This window comes from Acromyrmex echinatior, chromosome 12 (assembly GCF_024713525.1).
Source record: "Acromyrmex echinatior isolate Ae372 chromosome 12, ASM2471352v2, whole genome shotgun sequence".
NCBI lineage: Eukaryota > Metazoa > Arthropoda > Insecta > Hymenoptera > Formicidae > Acromyrmex > Acromyrmex echinatior.
In genome coordinates, this window is record NC_141863.1 from 6,396,954 (window position 1) to 6,416,150 (window position 19,197).

Sequence of the window (19,197 nt, forward strand, 5' to 3'; positions counted from 1 at the left end):
CGGTTCTTCGTGATTTATGTGAGATCACCGCCACTTTCGCGCTCGCAGCATTCATGGGTACACCTCATAAACTAATTATGGTAGTGATCGAAATGTGCCGAGTCATTCAACAACCGATTAATTTACAATACGGCCTCTAATCAATCTCGCGGCACGGCAACGTTAATTAACTCTCGCAAAAATGTACGGCAACGTCGTGTTGCGTGCATTCGTGAATATAAAAATGCATATGCAATCACGAAGTTATACATCTACGCGATTTAGACATAAATACAATATTAGCAGAATTATTATTATGTCTATGGTAAATATCTTTCGAGCAAAACCAAAAGCCAAATGAGGAAGCTTGTCAGATATTACAAAAAAAAAAATAAAGAAAAGCATCGTTGAAGTATGCTGTGTGTCGGTATTATCGGCTTTTTCTCCTTTTCTTCTTTCAGTATTCTTGAAGCGCATACTTTAGAAATTGTTTAAATATAAACACAATGGACAAGCACGTTCGAAGACGTCTTGAAAATTTTCTGAATGGTAGCACTCAATCGCGACGTTAGTCACGGCGCACCCTGTATTTCCGTCATGGTGCATCTATTTACATTTGCATCACGTTTCCCGCAGAGTCTTCCTGCTGCAGGGCAGCTGCATTATATACGTGTGCGTATATTAAGCTTTTATTTAATTATGCATTTTCAGTACATAGTAAAAAAAACATTGTATACTTATTAAAACCGATCCACTCAGGTCCCCATTAAAATTTTTTGTTGAATTTTTAACACATTCGAGTATTAATTTAATATAATGCGATTATGTTATTTAAATATTTTGTGTTAAATCAATATTCAACATTTCTTAGTGTCAAAAGAACATAATTTATGAGCAATGAGTAAGTGAACAAATAACATAAATAATATTTTTTGAAAACTAATAATATTTTTATAACACTTTTTAAATTCTAAAATAAATGAATAAAATGTATTAATTTAGCATATAAATGTTAATTTTAAAGAAATATGATTGCTTACAATTGTTAGTTTTTTTATATCAATTTTTTATATAATGTTAGTGTTACTTGTCTGAATATATTCATCTCATGTAAAATTAATACAAAAGTTTGAGTAATTTGGGACATGTAAAATGTTAAATTTAGCACAAATGTTCCAACTGTGTATATATGTATATGCAATTTATAAATTTTAGATTATACATATTTCCATGACACGCACGAGAATAAACTTTTATACGTCACATTTCAAATAATAATAATAATAATAATATGCAACATAATTTGAGTAAAAGTTAAACGTGTATGACAAAGTATTGCGGATGCAGTGCTTCGTGTTAGATAATAATGCGGTCATAACATTGTAATCTCGCGCCGTCGCGTCGTTTGAGTAGATATGCAAATGCACTGTGACACAGCCTGCTTTGGATTACCAACTCGCTGTGGATGACAGTGATAAGTCCGTACAAACACCAAGTCACCGAGGGAGTAACGGTCGGTCGATTTCGTTTATTATGTTTTTTTTTAGATAAGCAAAGGATGACGAGAGATAAGATTACTTCGCAGATAGTTGAGTAACTTCCGAATCTTGTGTCTCGTTTGTCAAGAATTGCTACGTGTAGATATGAAAAAAATCTCATCCATTTTCTAATTCAGAAATCCTCAATCATACGAGAAAAAAAATAATTTCTCCACGTCATGCAATTAAATTTAAACGCGAGTTTATACTTAGAGATGTTGCGATAATATTATTCGACGGAGAAAAGATCACTTGGAAAATAATCTAAACGCCCCCTCAGAAAATTTACCGTCCTCCCAAGGAAAGAAAAAAAAGGCTAGAGTCGATCGCAAACCGGTGTTGTACACCCACACGCACCTACGCGCGCATAAGAATGTACGACCTGCAGGTAGAAACCAAAGGTAGAAATTAAACGTTCGGAGCTCGTTGCAGTCGACCGATAAAACCACGAGATAAACTGGTGAGCTACTTTAAGCTCATTTCAGAAACAATTCGCGACAGAATTTTGGATTATGTAAATTTTATATGTCATACAGTGTAGAAATCGCAAGTTCCAAATTACAATATTGTAATATGTTTTACTTTAGCACAAATAAGCAAAGATCAAAGAGGGTGCCATAATATTTTTGTATGAATTTTATATCATTTCCAGTTCGAGCAAGCTAATAAATATTAAATTACTCGTCAATTTAATTTATGATATTACGTACTGCAGCTTCAATTTAGAAATTGACAAATAATTGGCATATACAGTTTGTTTGAATTGGAAATTATAAAAATTCACACAAAAAATTATTTTACATCAAGTTTTCTTTTTTTCTTCGCTTATTTGTATTTTAATATTTTTATTATGTATGTTTTAATTTTGTTAATGTACAAAGAAAGAACACACACTAAAGCTCATTTTCACACTATATAGTTATTTAGAAAGAACATTTTTGCTGAAAATCTAAAGATTTAACTATATATAAATCTAAAAATAATTTTCTTGGAGACAATCAATCAAAATAATTATATAAAACGCTCAAACTAATTGTTAATGTCAAAATTTGTTGCTCATCGTGATTAAATTTCCTATGTATTATAATAATTTAGGTAGTGCAACAAAATTATTTTCAGATCTACATCTAACTAAATTTTTACTTTAGCAAAATCATCCTTTCCGTGTACTTAAAGATTATAGATACCAAGAAATTCATAAATGAAATTCATTCATAATTTCTGTAATCTTTGGGTGACCATATATTGTGAAAATAGATTTAAGACGCATATAGTGAATTGATCTAAAAAGATCTTTATGTAGGGCTGCGTTCAGAAACTTCACTTAGCTGCACCCCAGTTTCAATGAATAAGGACAAAATGACATATCTTGAACACACCCTAAATTATGCGATTTGCTGTGTCAAGGCAGAAATCATGGCTATATCATTTATGGACGGAGAATCGATGACCTTTTTTACCAGCATTTATTTCTTATTTGGATATTAGAAGGAAGTGCACTCTATCGATTAGTAGAACGATGAAGTAAAATGCAGTTGGTGATAAGAATAAATCGAAAATGGTGCCGACTACAGCAGTTAATTTTCACAACACTAACGGGAGCATACTGGAAAGTCGTTTGACTCTTGATAATTACAATTATAACTTATAGCGTAGTTTGATTTTAAATTATAATGTAGCCATACGTAATATAGCATAAATTAAAATAAATGTAACGTGTAATAACATTAAATAACATAAATAATGATAGATTAATCTAGATAGAAATTAAGAGATCATTAATCTTTTTCATTATATATATAATCCTGCACTGGTAATTGCAGTACTGACTGCACTGATAACTGCATTATTTTAACGGTTTCCATATATTCAAGACGCAATACTTAACGGTTGTAATGTACTCGAAATGATTTAATGGCTTGGTGAATTACTAATTAATTATCAAGCAAAACATTGAATGCTAACGTGTCGCCGTGTCAATTTGATTTTAAAGAAACATGAGTAAGTGCGACTCAAATAAAGTTAAAAAGTTTGAAGGTGCCAGTGAAAAGAGGTGCCAGAAAGAAAGACTTTCATCGTTGGTATAAAGGGTCGTACTCATTTAATTTTTTTTTTTCTTTCTTTCGTGTATTTTTCTATTTGATCTGTCATTTAAAACTTTACGTTTGCTAAGAATGAAATAGTACGTTCAGCACATCACGTCAATTTTCGCAAATAATTTCGTGAAACGATACCGCTACCAAATACGGAATCGTTCGCTTTTTACATTTCGGTCCGCCCACGAACGTCATAAAGCCAGTCAACAGAGAGAACAAGAGAAGGGAAAAAGGTAGTTTCTATCCATTTGTGTAACGTTATATTGCGTACAATATTTGGAAATTAATATGATAAATCTCTGTTAAGTTTTATCTTCTTTGATATTCTCCTTAATTTTGTTATAATTTATATAATATCAACTTAAGAGAAATCTTGATTTTTTTTTGAAAATTATTATTTAATCGTGTAGATTATATATTAAAAATGTATTAATCCGCAAGAAGAACGTTCGCGCGATTTTTCATGGTTATTTTTGCGCCAAATTTTAAGTGAAATTTTTAAACTACAGTAAGTCGCCAAAGTGAAATTACAAAGTCTATCCTAGCTTGACGCATCAAAAAACTTAGTCAGGTATATTTTAAACTCGACAAGCTATATCCGTTTCAATGACCGCAGTCTAGTTTCAAGCATTTATTCAGTAAATACATTTAAAAGGACTGCTCTACTTATGCAAATTACATAAAACCCGCACATGACATCACACTTTGTTTCATCACGTGTCGCGTTATCTGAAAATCTTGATAAACGTAGAATCAAAATGCCTTATAAAAGTAAAATTATCTTGAAACTCTTGAGAGTACCTAATCAAGATGTCCCGATACAGGATGATGAAATTTAGAAGAATTCGTGCAGCAAAAGGAACCGCCGAGGGATATATTTTACATTACAATTTACGTAAGCGTAAAACGGTTTCACACATTTTATCGGAACGTCGCACGTGTGATCTCAAATGCAAGTTGTCGAGTGGGCAGTCGAGTGCCATGACAGCCTACACGATTTCGATAATCCACGCCCGATGCGAATCGAAAGTGCGAAAGGAAGGTACATATGTTTCTATAAGACCCAGTTTTTCATTTCTGATTAACTTGTAATTTAGATTTAACCTTATTTAATCAGATAATATAAGAGTTTTGTTTTTCTAATTATTACCTTGATTGGTGTTCATCGTACTAATTCAAATCAATATTCAGACATAAATATTGTTATGTACATAAATAACAGAAATTATTGCCAAATGTAATGTCTCCGTTATATGCACTATTATATAGAATTTCTATTGTTTATATACACTTGTTTAAATGATTGTTTTATTGAAAGGACCCCAAAATGTGTGTGGATCGAAATGTATGAATTTAATAAATTGTTTTAAGACGAATTAATTAATTATACATGTGATTAATTAACATCGCTCTATAAAATCTTGAGTTGGCTCTAAAAGGCTCATGTTTTTCTTTATGATTTACATCATGCGAGCTTATTTATTATTAAATTATTTTTCTAATTATTAATTACAAAATTAATAATTTCGTAGTTGTGGAAACTTTAAAAGTTACTCACTACAAAATCATCAGTTTAGTGATTAGTCATAAACTAGAAAAATACAATTTTTATATTATCATCAGATTAAGTCTACGAGTTAACTAAAAAAATGGAAAATCAGGCCTTAAAATTATCACTATAAAATCATCAGTTTAGTAATTATTAATCGTTTCGTATAAATGGTGACTTCGAATGTTACTACAAATCCATCAGTAATTAATCGTAGCTAAAGAAAATACTGTTGTATTTTTGTAAAAATCTTTGGACTTTTCAAATTTTGAACTTACTCACTAAACCGATAGATTTGTAGTAACTTTTAAAGTTACCACTACAAAACTATCAATTTAGTGATTAATCACAGGTAGAAAAATACAATTTTTTACATTGTCATAAAATTAAGTAAAAATCTAAATACAAGTTAACAAAGAAATAAAAACCAGATATACATGCATAAGAATTTTTTTCGACCAACAACTTCTACGTCTGAAAAAAGAAAAGAAAACGAACAGATTATTTAGCAACTAAATTTAGATGTACGATATAAATCGTTTCCGTTAAATATAACGTGTATTCTGACAGTCTGTAACATATTTTACTCCCGGATTAACTCTGGAAACTTGGAAAGACTTATATATCGTGTAATTGCGAACGATCGATTGGATGCGTAGCTGTAAAATCTCCGACAGGCGCGTTTCGCATACATGGTCGACCTATTAATTAGTTGAGCAACGAGCACTTCCAGCGCAGTGAGAAGCCGACGAAGCGAATCGCAAATTGCGATCCGCGGAAGCCGCGTTAGTATAACGCCCTCGTTCTTCCGTGATTGGAGAAATATACAAGGCGATATACAACGTTTAATAAAAAAGCGCTGTTCTACCTTCAATGCCCCTAATTTGTGTTGTTTTCCTAATCCTTCTGTCACATAACTTTTCACCTTTTCACTACCGTGTTTCGTAAGATTCCCATTATATTTCTTAAAAATTTAAAAGTGAAAACGAGATAAAATCCGTGGAAAACTATTCTGTTGTTTAAAGAGTGAGATTTTTTTAGGCGTCATAAATTCGCACAAAGATGTAAAAATGTTTACTTATCAAATTTTTAAGTTATAAATAATATTATAATATAATTATACAATATAATAATAATATAATAATACTTAAGTTATTTTTGAGTTTAAAATTCAATGTAAATAACTTAAGTATTATATTATTAAATATTATATATATATGAAGTTATAATACTGTTATTATGTAATATATTTAAGTCATTTCTAAGGTTAAAATATGAACAACTTAAATGTTACAATATTATTATATTATATCTTAACTATTACATTATCATTATATCATATAATTATATTATTAACTAATTTTGAAATTAAATTTAGTAGACGTACGCGGGCATGCCCATGCATTGTTAAAAGGGCCAATAAAGATTCAATCGCTTCAACTTACGCGAAGAGGCTCAAAGTCGCGGAATGATATCGCACGTTTGCGAGATCGAAAGTACACCGCGGATTCCGAGCGACGCGCGTTTTTCCTCTCCGTTGTTGTTCACCACCCGTGACGATCACTCGATTAGCGTTCGGGAGTGAAATCTTGTCCTTGGCACTATTGTCCTTCGTCACGTCGCGAAAATAATCGTGCGTAAAATAATCGCAGATTATTACCACCCTGCGCATTTATTTCACAAGAACTTAGGACATATCTTGGCGTATGTGCTTCCGTACGCAAAATCGCAGATATTAAAGCATGTGTGTTTGAGAAACAATTTGTTCTGCTTCAAATAGTATAGCGACTTTTTCCGCTCTGACTTGAAATAAAAAAGTTATGTCTAATTTTCGTTTCGTGAAAACATGAAGATGGCCAAATTTTCAAATCTTTTTTTTTGTATTTAATCGTCAGAACTCTTTTCAAAACCTACCAGAAACTCTAGAACTTTTTGAAGAAGAGCCAAAACTCTATTAATTAAATCAAAATTTTGACATTAGGGTGCCAACTTCACAGAGGCAAACAAACAACATCGAATTACTAGCTTTTAGAAAACATTATTCAACACAATGTTGCAGAATTTTTTTATGGCGAAACTTCATATTTCTATCCGCGGTTCCACAAAATTGCTTTTGGATTTAAAAAATATAGTTTGTTTTTGTTTAAATTACAAGAAAACTCTTGAAAAAAATTATCATTAATTGCTTGCAGAAAAAAAAACTTAAAGAAAAAAAGAAACAACATACTTTTAAAAAACATACTTTTATACGATCCACGATCAGTTATTATGATCAAAATTACATTTAAAAATTAATATTACAAAATTTTCATGATTCAAAACATTGAAATTAATTTCCTGGAAAACTTTGTTTATTTAGTTGTGTCGTTATTGTAGCAAATAAACGAATCGATATATTTAGTTAAAAAGAATACGCTTCATGCGGATGATATAAATCGAGAGAAATCGAATGATATTCTGAATACCAATTGCTGGACACAACATATCGCCATTCATGCACGGAGACCGACTTACGTAAATCGTGGTGACGGTCGCACTTCTAACCATATCCCTGACGTCGTCCATCTCACGTATGGACGTCGTAGATGCCGGCGTGGGCGCCAGCATCACTTCGCTCGCCATCCTCTCCTTTTCTCGACAACTGCCTCTCCTCGTAAAACTCTTCGCGCGTCGTTCAGTACACACCTTCGATCGAATTGCTAGAGATCCAAATTGAAAATCTGTGATGCATTGCCCCTCCTCAAATTTTTGCCGATGAAAATTTTTCTCATCTATTTCTCATCAGGGAATACTAAAGATTTGATCCGATAGCAAAGAAACGCCACATTCATTGTTGAATTCATAATATCAAATTATACCCAATTGGAGTTATTTTCAATTATTTCTGTAGATCGCCACTGTTACTGCTCAATATATCGTTAATTTAATTAAAACGATGATGTTAAACAATTTAACTCAAAAAAGTGTATTAAATTGACTCAAATTTATTATTTACCAAGTGCATTAATATCGTTGTTTACTTTAAAACTAATCACAGAAAGGTTGATTTACATTTTGACACACATGAAAGTTAAAAGTAACAAAATATTATTTAACTCCAAAGAACTTGGGACCATTGCTCCTTTGATATTCAACAGTGTATAAATGATACACACACTAATCATGGCACTTCGACTCATCATGTTCGCAGCATTATCTCGAGATTATCTCCCGACTGAATTGTCGTAATTTCATAATGCAGTTCCATGAGTTGTTAATCTTCTTGATGTCTCCTCTCGCGAAACTTCGGTATGGCAGCGTTCGCTTCCGGGAAAGTGTCCAAGAGAAGACCCCAGTGAATAAATTTAATTTCGGCGACCAAGTTCTCGAACCGACATTATTAATAACGTGATAATTCACTCGTTTTGTCGACAACTCCGTTTCTCTTGATATTTCTCTCTTTCCAGTTGATAACTAACAAGACGCGAAGCAATGTTCAGCAACGACTGCACGATGGCTGCAGCTACAGCGGGAATGCATCGCTCCCTTCTTCTTGATAACGCGATTCTCCTGATGGCGCGGGTCCAACATCTGTCTTCGATCGTGTCGACGATAGAATTCCCAACCATCGAGGGAAGAAGCGGTCGAATCGTTCTGTTTTCACACAATCCAATCCTTGGGATCGTCGCAGAGAAATTATAGCACCAATTGCAGCGGACGTTCTATGACTTGCACTATACCGCGGCTATAGATCCCAAGAATGAAGATCCCAAGATAACGAGGTGAGAATCGCGATCAATACGCACTTCCGAGATGACGAATCACTCCGCAAAAGCGTGACGTACACGATTGTTCGCATGAGAAGGAAATCCTTGAGATATGCAATTGCATTGCCTGATCCGCCGAGGGTATTAAACAGTTTGCATCCGTACGCAAAATTCACTCTTGATTGTTGTATATTTACACTTTCTTTTCATTAAAATCTGTCTTTTCCCAGACCTTGAGTTTTCTAAAATCTGTCTTTTTTCAAACCATGGACTTGGAGTCTTCTGATACACTTCATTAAAATTTATCTTTTCTCAAACCATGAGACTCCTAAAATTCATTCTTTACGACAATAAAAGGGCGACTTTTCCCCCGAATAACTCGATTTTCTTCGTCAATCGATGTCACCCATTGATCATTCCGCCACGTGTCTCACCGGGGAATAATTTCGACTACAGCACGTCGAATTTAATCACATAATAATCAATTCGGATATCCATCCACCAAGGAATACGAGGAGCAGCACGTCGCCAGTTCCGAGCGCGAGATCACACTACGAGGCGAGTCAGCGTGCGGCTTTAGATTCCGCCGAGTGTACTGGAGACGGCATTCTACGGTCGCACGAGTGAGTCAGCTGCTGCGTTTCGTACTCACGAACACCCACGCGAACGCACACGCGTGCACGCGGCAGCGAATCAAAATAATGCTGGATCCCTTGAGCCCAACGTGATTGACCCTTACCCTACGGAAGCCGGGTCTCCCTTCTTGACCCGTGAACAAAAAAGAACTCTTTCTCTCCCTTAAAATAATTACTCACTATTCTTTTAAGTGAATATACAGAAAGAACGTTTTGCTGAAATATTTAGAAATTTAGGTAGATATGGAAATATTTGAAAAAATATCAGTAGATCTGAGAAAATTTTGTTGAACCAAAATGTAGAAAAGTCAAAGATAATTATATAGGAAAGTCATCACAGTTGGAAAATTTGTGTTAAATTTAACACATTTTACATGTTTTGAATAATCCAATTTTTGTGTTAATTTAATACAAATATGTATTAAATTATTTTAATAATTCAATAAAATTGTTATTTTCAGATCTGTATCTAAATTTTTAGATACTTCAGCGAAACTATTCTTTTCGTGTACAGTTTAGAGAAACGAAAGAACCACACCCTTCTAATTTTAGAGATATAATCCCACCAATTTTACTGCGTTAAATGCTAAGTCAAGCATGTTCCCAAGGAAGAGTCATCTGTGATAATCCGTTACGTTAGAGATTTTCTAATTCTAGCTAAGCTTGACAGAGAATTTTTATATTGTCGATATTTTTAATTAAAGGTAACGACGAGCGCATCGATATCGCTGTGTGAATAATTATTTTTGTCCTGAAAATCGTGCTCTCAAAAAGTTGATAAATACAATAATTAAAAATATTTACAGCTTCAGCGAAAGACACGCTGCGAAGAATGCGGCGAGACTAAGTACATCGCGTAATAGGCACGTTCAAAATGCATAGTTGCATCTTGAAACACCGCGCAGAACAATTTAATTAAACGAATAATTCTCGAGATGACGCACACTGATAAAAATAGCTCGGCGAAGCCACAAAGTCTTCTCCCTATATAAACAATTTCTATTTTATATCATTCTATTTTACGTACACTGTTAAATTCAAATAATACCTAATTTTAATTATTTTTAAATCATTTTTATAAATCGCCACTGCTTCTATTCAATATATTATTAATTTAACGAAAACAATGAAATTAAACAATTTAACTTAGACATTTAACAATTTAAGAAAATTAAATTTTACTTAAATTTAGTTAATTATTTACTAAATGTATAATGCATTATATACATTAATATCGACGTTGTTTACTTTAAAAATAACTACGAAAAATTAATTGATTTACATTTCGACACATATGATTAAAAATAACAAAATGTTATTTAACTTGCAAGATTGCCATTGCTTCATATTTATACTAAAAACAAAATGATGTTATATCAACAGCATTATTTTAATTGAAAATAATTTTGTTAATTGACAATAACATCATTAATAAAACAAATATGTCATGCTCTTTAAATGAAATTTTATTTGTTTCATTAATATTGTTGTTAAATTAGATTCGAGGAACTAGCTGAAATATTGTCCCACAGATTACGTAATTTCATTTCATTTGGTTTTATACGATTTTATCTGATGACAAATAATTTTCTTCACTATATATGAAGTCATTTGATAAAATAATTGATTTTATCTAATATCACACAATTATTTCTAGTAGCATATTATCAGATTATACATATAATCTGATAATTACGGGATTTCATATGAATTTTATAATGATTTCGGAGACTCTGTCCCACAATTACATTAAGTGATTACTCCCTCGATTATTAAAGAGTAAAAATTATTAAAAAAAAAGGTGTATTAACAGAATTATTTTTAATTAAAATAATGCTGCTCATACATATAATTTTTTTTTCAGTGTAACATTACATACCTCGCTAAACATTCCAAACTTTCCGGAAACTTTCCCAAAAACGACAGGACGCTGTTACCTAGTAGATGAGAGAATGAGAGAATTGATTGTGGAAAGCGACCGAGTGAGCGTATTTCCTTTCGTAGAAAGCATCCGACAATGTGCATGAAACAATGCAGGCCGTCGCACAACGCGGATTCATTTTCTCACGGTGTATTGGATTACTTGTTCTCTGGCGAAGGACGTTGTGCGTAAGTGTTGAAAAGACAGAGACGTAACGCAGCGACATCCTATCTCATGCTCCCGGCGACGCCTCCGTCTTTTGCAAGTCTGTTTTTACGAGCCGGTTTTATTCATTGGAACACTTCGCGAAGCACGATATTACCTCTCTCGTAGGAGAGAGGGACTCTTATAGGAGTATTTAAAATAATAAAGAAGAGAAAATGTTCGGCGAGTAATAAATTCAACATTCAAATATCTTTGATACTCAAATACGATACGGTGCTGTTTAAGATCGCACGAAGCCAGAACCCGCTTTCAATTTACCACCCACATCGGCATTTCCCTATTTGCACGCGGTTTCGAAAACGGCTTCGATTATCTCGAGGTGCCAGGTGCGAGCACGTCACTTTCACCGATTAATGCTTTTTAAAAGCGCCTGTTCGAGGATGGGATAACGTGTTATTATTATGTAAAATACACGGTGCACCAGCAATAAAACACAGCTTTTCCTTACGATAAAGACAATTGTTAAATATTGAATTGAAAATAGAAGTGCTAATAGAAATGCTAATCTTTACAATTAGCAAATATTTCGAAAGCAAAATGAGCTGATACCTATTAACCTTCCATCTGCAAGCTTTTAATTAAAATATAAATTTAATGGAAATTGAAATTCGAGCAAAAATTAATGATAATGAAAATTTTTGTAAAAATATATAACTTATACAATATAAGGGAATCAAACTCTGCACCTTTCTTTATTTCGAAAAAAGAATAAAAAGAAGATGTTAAAAAAAAGATCGATTTTTATCCAAAAAAAGGTTTAAGCAAAAGAAATAATACACTGAAAAAAAATTGGTTGCTGCAGCCAATATAAATATGCCATATTTTACTATCTAAATTGTTGCAGCAACCAATCTTTTCTTTCAGTGTACTTTTTATATAAATTTTGATATTCTGGATACAATAAAATTATTAAAAAGTTCGTAACGTTTGGAGATCATCTAGAAAATTAAGCATGAACATAATTTATTTATCCAAATTTCAACGTTGCTTAATTTTCGAGATGTTTTCCAAACGCTACGAACTTTTTAATAACTTTATCATATCCCAGGTTTCAGAATCTACAAAAAACGCTATTTCTTTTTTACTTACACCTTTTTAAGCAAAAACTGGCCCTTTTTTAATATCCTCCATACTTTGGCTTGTGCTAAAAAAGACGGAGGGAGTAAAAACAAAGTGTTAATAACAGAAATGTGTATACACCTAGCTAAACATCCAAGTTAACTTACGTGCGGAATACATGGTATAAATGAGGCTCTACCACGCACACGCTTTATTCGTGATATTAATCGTTTCCGAGTATGTGTCATGGTCATCGTAATTACTCTAAAAGGAGCCGTCAAGGCACGTAGCGAGGCTTCGTCTTTCTCTCGTCGTCCGCAAGGCGAATGCAGGTGTCTCTCAGATTAAGTCGTCGTGACTGAACACGATGTGGATCGGTCGACTGATCGATATTTCAAGATCAGCGCACCAAGTGCATCGACATCAATAGCCGCTTTAATCTGGCGTTACTAAGATGAAATCCCCCTACTAGTATAGCACGATTAAGAGCTGACTAAGAGACTAAGAGCTGAGTGGTAATATACTGGTAACAATAAAATTTTTTTAATGTTTCAAATTAAGTTTAGTCCTTGGACACAAATTTGATACACAATTTTGATATAATAAATTTAATGATTCAAAATTTTTAAACTTTAAGCAGAAATAAAGATGATCATTTTACATATATAGATTATTTATTATAAAAAACAGGTATTATCTTCTTTTAATGATTTCTTCTGTTTCAGAGAGAGAGAGATAAAAAATTGATAATTTCATTATTACATCCATTTACACAATGAACAAAAAGTTTCTTCTTTTTGAAAGATAATATCTATAATTTTATTATTACAGCCATTTACAAAATGAATAGAAAGAGAAAAGGAGACGAGAGAAATTTGTATGTTTAATATTATTGTTAAAAACATTTATTTGATCGACTTTCTTCAAATAACTCAATTCTGACTAGCTTATAAAACCGATTGGAGATAATTTTTACAACAATAATTAGACGTGATCGTGATATGCAAAAACTGAAGCTAATCCAAGTTTTCGTGAACGTTCCTGAGATTCAAAAGATGTAGAAATCGGAACGTGTAATGGGCAAGAAATCACGGCGGCTAATTGCACGGCTCCGCGAACATGCGTGTGTTGCAGCATGCCTTAATGCACGTTTGATAATTGCACCGCCTGTTACGGTGAGGAATGCTCGTCCGCTCCTACGTTAGAAAAGGAGGAGAGTCTCAGCGACACGCCTTAAATTAGGCGCTTAGTTTCCAGTACATTAATCGACGGAAACAATCGAGACGAGATCGCACTCGAAGAGCACGTACGATAAGATCGCTCTTTTCCTATACCATGACATATAGCAACGTTAGCAAAAACGTACCACCGTTGATGCATTTACTTTCAGAACGATAATACGCAAGGTAGGTCGTAAGATAGGTCTCCCTCAGATCGTAACGTCGACGACTTCAAAAATAAGTAAAGAATTCCGGTATGAATAAAGATCGTTTGCACGCAACAGGAACGACCTTGCTTTCCAGAAACGAGAAAAGGAAACCAGTTTATGCAGCATAGTGCGTTAATGCAGTAAATTTCTCTTTGCGTGTTGGTCCTTTGAAGCAGCTAGATTGCCAACATTTCATATAATATTTACGGAAACTACACTCTAAAGAATATGAATTTTTTTGGATGTAGATTTAATGCCATGCGGTGTTTATATTTTTATATCATATTGTTTAAATCGTAAATTCACATAATGTTGCACTGAAAAAGTGTATTAAATTTTATTAAATTTTATTAAATTTTATTAAATTTTATTAAATCATTTATTTGAAAAATACCAACTGAGATATTTATTTGATATAAGAACCATTTAATTATCATCTTTATTGAGTAAATATTTATTAACTGTAAGTAAATTTTTAGTTTATTTAAATATTAAAATTTAGTACATTTTTCTAGTACAAGGATATTAAATCCATACGCATATTTTTCTAGACTATATTCTAAAATGTCTTCGGGAGGAAAATTTTACTCAAAATATATATTATATTATATCGAGTAAAATTTTCTTCGAGAACCTTTTGAAGTGTAGTCTTAGAATATATATTTCATATATGTATATGTTTATAGAAATCGACTTGATAAATTTATATCCGATATACAATATATATATAAATCTGTATCTTAGGTATTGCCTAGTAGTTTTTTTATAACGCTATTGACAACACAATTTTGTTTGAGAAGCCAGAACAAATATGATACTCGTTGAACGTGTGCCAAACGAGATCGTCGATAACGAGGCTGCTCGCATGGCCAAATATCGATTGTTCATTGGTACGAATTGCGCAGACCGTCTGCAATCAGGATTAACGGTACGGGACAAAAAAAAACATTAAATCATGCGACAGTAAAGTATTACCTACGTGATTTGCACAAGAGCGTGCAAAAAAGCGCGAATTTGATAGTATCCCGCGCGATCTTGATCGAAGAATTTTAAAAGCAAGGTAAAACTAATATATAGAACATAATTTCTCTGCATAGTAGAACTGTGATTTTCTAAAAATAAGAAAATAAAAAAATCTCTTGTATAATGTATAAAGATACGGATATGTTCCATTAAAAAAGATGTAGAGACTTGGAAATAAAGTTCCATTAAAGAAAATAATGAGTCTTATACCTGTTTCCATCAATGTAGATTAACTTTAACCTTTATAGTACAAGAAAACTAACTATAGTAGCACTGAAATAGTGTCATATTTTGAGGGGAAAACATAATGAATTATAACAAATCTTACTCAATAAAGTTGTAAGATATTAAAAATCGATCTGCACTAGAAAGAGTATATATTAATTGGAATTCTAGTTGAAAATGAACAAAATATTCTGATTAAATATTATTATAATTAAGAATTCTGATTGATATGACTAGAATCCTCTTCATTCATTTTCAACCAGAAATTTTTTTCGTGTCTTTTAAAGACTTTCAACTTACTTTTCATCTTTCTAGTTATATAAAAATTATAAAATTTATTATAGAAATTAAAAAAATATGAACAATAAATTGAACCGAAATTAAAGTAAATCCACATTGACGAAAATGGGCATTAGAAATTTGATTACACCGCCAGATATAGAAATAAAGTTCTTTCTTACGGGTCAATAAACGAAGCCATACTGGATCGATGCGATTCCCTGAAAACCGAGATTACTCGCACAAAAATGTTGATGAATTTATGTCCAGAATGGCTCTCGAGACGCATGATCTCGCTCGGAATCAGTCGGGGCAATTAAAGGGATAATTAGAGTTGTGCGATTCGTCGAGGCAGTTCGCCGAAGACGCCGCCGTCCGAAGGAAGGCGAGTCTGTGTGCACAGGTGAAACGCCAGCAAGTTTTATCGCGCAATAAATAACATTGCGCGCAGGAAACGAACGCCATATTCGTCAACAACGTCACAGCTCGGGAATAGTTTTACTGCCGAGCACAGTTCCCTCTAAGCCTCCATGCGTCTCGCAAATACACGTGACAAACGCTTTCGGACACGCGGTCACGGAGAACGCGAATGTCCCACATCCTGCGATGAAAATAATCTTTGTCACGGGCCCTATATAAATTCCTCGGAAAATCTATTTACTGCATCTTAACCCTCTGGAGCTGACGCCAAAATCTGTACACAATTACTGACGCTGATTCTGTAAGATCTATTTAATTTATATTAATTAAAAGCGTTAATTAATTTCAAAGAGAATCGAAATAACATAACTGTTATAAAAAAAAATGAATATAAGTATATTATTTTAATAAGAATAATTCAAATTTGTAGATATATATAAAAAAATTGAATTGTTTGACATTTTTGACAAAAAGATTTTAATCGAGTGGGTTCAATAGATTGACTCACCATCAGACTCACCAAAGGGTTAAAGACGTCCTTCTTCCTAGATACCAACGTATGCTGGTTTATCATTTTATTGCTATAGTTTATTACTACGATATTTTATAGTATTCCTAAAATCTCTGTGCTTCATCCGCCTTTTATCCAGAATCAATTGTATTACAGTAATCCTTATCAGAAGATTCTGGAGCCACACAAAGCACAATACTGTTCAAATCTCTCCTAATATAGATTAATTTTAATCTCGATTAATTTATGCTTTATCTTTTTCTCTCTAGTTCTAAGAATTAGAAAAAGAGTAAATTAAACCGAGATTAAAGTTATTATATGTTAGCAAAAATGCTTGAGGCCTATTTCTATCAATGTGGATTAACTTTAATCGTATTATTTTACTTTTAATTATTTTCTAGTTTCAAAAATTAAAAAAAATTATAAACTGAAATTAAAGTTAATTTACATTGATAGAATTTATTTATTTACATGGATATAAGTCTTTCCAAGTCTCTATCCTCGTTTAACTCGCTACTTTCTCGGATCTGTTTCTATTTCGGCCATCGCCAGAGGATAAGACGGACAGAACACCTACCTGACGGGACTCGTAGGCGTCGGAGAAGTGATCGGAATCGCCTCCGCTGGACTGCTGGTCGGTTGATGCTGCCGCCGCGGCACCGGTTGCGGCAGCAGAAGCGGCGGCAGGCCTGCGTCGATCGTCTGCACTCGCGCCGCGATCCATCGCCGCGTCGTAGAACACATGGACGGCGTTCGTACCGTCGGCGGGTGCGTCGTCGTCGGCGACGCCGTTGCACGCACGCTCCGGTTGTTGTTGCTGCTCGTCTTTTTCCTCCGTTGGCAGTGGCGGCGCGGTTTCTTCCTGCACCACCGCGGTCTTACTGCCCTTAGCGAAGAACCGCGAGATCGTGTTCCACATTCAATGGGATGATAATGTTGACAATCGTGTCGGCATCCGTGGCTTCAATCAACGAACCTCGATCGACGCGGCACCCCGTACTCGTCATAGCCGAGACGACCTCGCGAGGAATCCCAAACCCGCTGCCGATCTCCTTTCTTTGTTTAACAATTTTTCTTCCTTCTTCCTAAACAGTCTTCACGATGAAAGTTCCCGCGATTTTTCCTTCGATCACTCGCGTATTTCACTGATCTTCTTGATCCTTAATCCACGTTAAGCATCCACGTCTCGCTTTCCTCGGGTTTATTCTCGCTTTGGCACACACATGCACGTGACACACTATGCACAGCTGCGTGGCGGCAAACGTAAACTCTTCCGTCGACGAGACACGTGGGAGGTCAACAAATTCTGTAACGATAAACGGACCATAAGAGTGAGAGAGAGATGAATACGAGGAACTTGTGTTTCACGAAGAATTTCCCCACGTGTGTACGCCAGTGTCTCCTAATCACAATGTCGCCCACGCGAGATAAAAGAGAATACTGGCATTACAATTTTCGGTCCTTAGCTTTTAACATCGATCCATGGGACTGCTAGCCAATAAACTCTCTTCTCTTTCCCCACCTTTTTGATTCTTTTTTTTTGTCCCACTATAAAAGTCTTATAGAACTTTAAGCCTTAAAGACAATGAAAACACAGGTAGAAACAGAGAATAAAACAGACTTCAATTTATCCCAAACATTTTAAAGGTAAACCGTACATTACCTAACCGTAAATTTTAAGCTTGTCTTTTCTAGCTGAACTTCTTGCACAATCTTTTCTTTTTTTTTTCTCCAACATCGAAAGAAAAGGAGGAAAGAGAATAAAGATGAACTGTACAAAAAGTTCAGCCAAAAAAAATAGACTTTAATAACACGATTTTTGATAGGTTCAAATCTTGTATTCCCTGTTCCTGTTGAGTACTTTTCATTGTGTTTGAGGCTTAAGGCTTCCTCAGTTGTCATATATACAGAATAATAAACTTCCCGGAACTGACGGGTCTTTGAACCACTTAATTATAAATTTTTTGTTAAAGATATCAAACAATACAATTTTCTTTATTTTACATCTGCTTTAGATTATTCGGAGCACACAATTCTTCATCCCACACAAATTCCATAATTTTTCCCTGATTTCCAAATAAAATTCCATCATTTTCTCTGACTTTCAGTAATATTTTAAATTGTTTTGCATTTTCATCCTGATTCGAAAATCGTTAAATATTATTGAGAGATCCGACATCAATTTGACATAGCAATGTAAATTTCTCTATTAATTATTATTAATATTGCTTATATTTTAATTATTAAGTTAGTAGTATTCGAAAACTGCGTAGATGTGATGTACGTAAATTTGTTTAAAGTCAAAGTTTTTTTATCCGAGTCGTTATTTTAATTCCTTGAAATTAATTAGTCCTTTTTAATTAATATAAATTAAATCTTACAGACCTAGCAATAACTACGTTACTGTAATTTTGACGTCAGCTGCAAAAGGTTAAAGAATGCTAAGACCATGAATGATGCACAAGATACATAAATAAAAATTCTGTGTGCATCACCTGTATCATTGTGAATATTGTAATGCATGTGGCAGTGAAGGTGTTTAAGACCCTCTGACTGTAAATT

The 19,197-nt window shown here is 33.6% G+C and overlaps 1 protein-coding gene across 17 annotated transcripts in view; it reads right to left on the reverse strand.

The window, feature by feature from the left end:
- Patronin (calmodulin-regulated spectrin-associated protein patronin) overlaps positions 1 to 19,197 on the reverse strand; it is a 71,187-nt gene that overhangs the window by 49,214 nt on the left and 2,776 nt on the right. For 16 of the 17 annotated variants that reach the window (XM_011062012.2, XM_087411715.1, XM_087411714.1 and 13 more), the window contains exon 2: positions 17,213 to 17,941. In XM_011062012.2, the coding sequence (XP_011060314.1) occupies positions 17,213 to 17,554 (342 nt within the window). In that variant the 5' untranslated portion in view covers positions 17,555 to 17,941. Of the gene's footprint in view, positions 1 to 7,676; positions 9,530 to 17,212; positions 17,942 to 19,197 lie in introns of those variants that run through there. The other variant, XM_087411724.1, reaches the window with a different exon arrangement.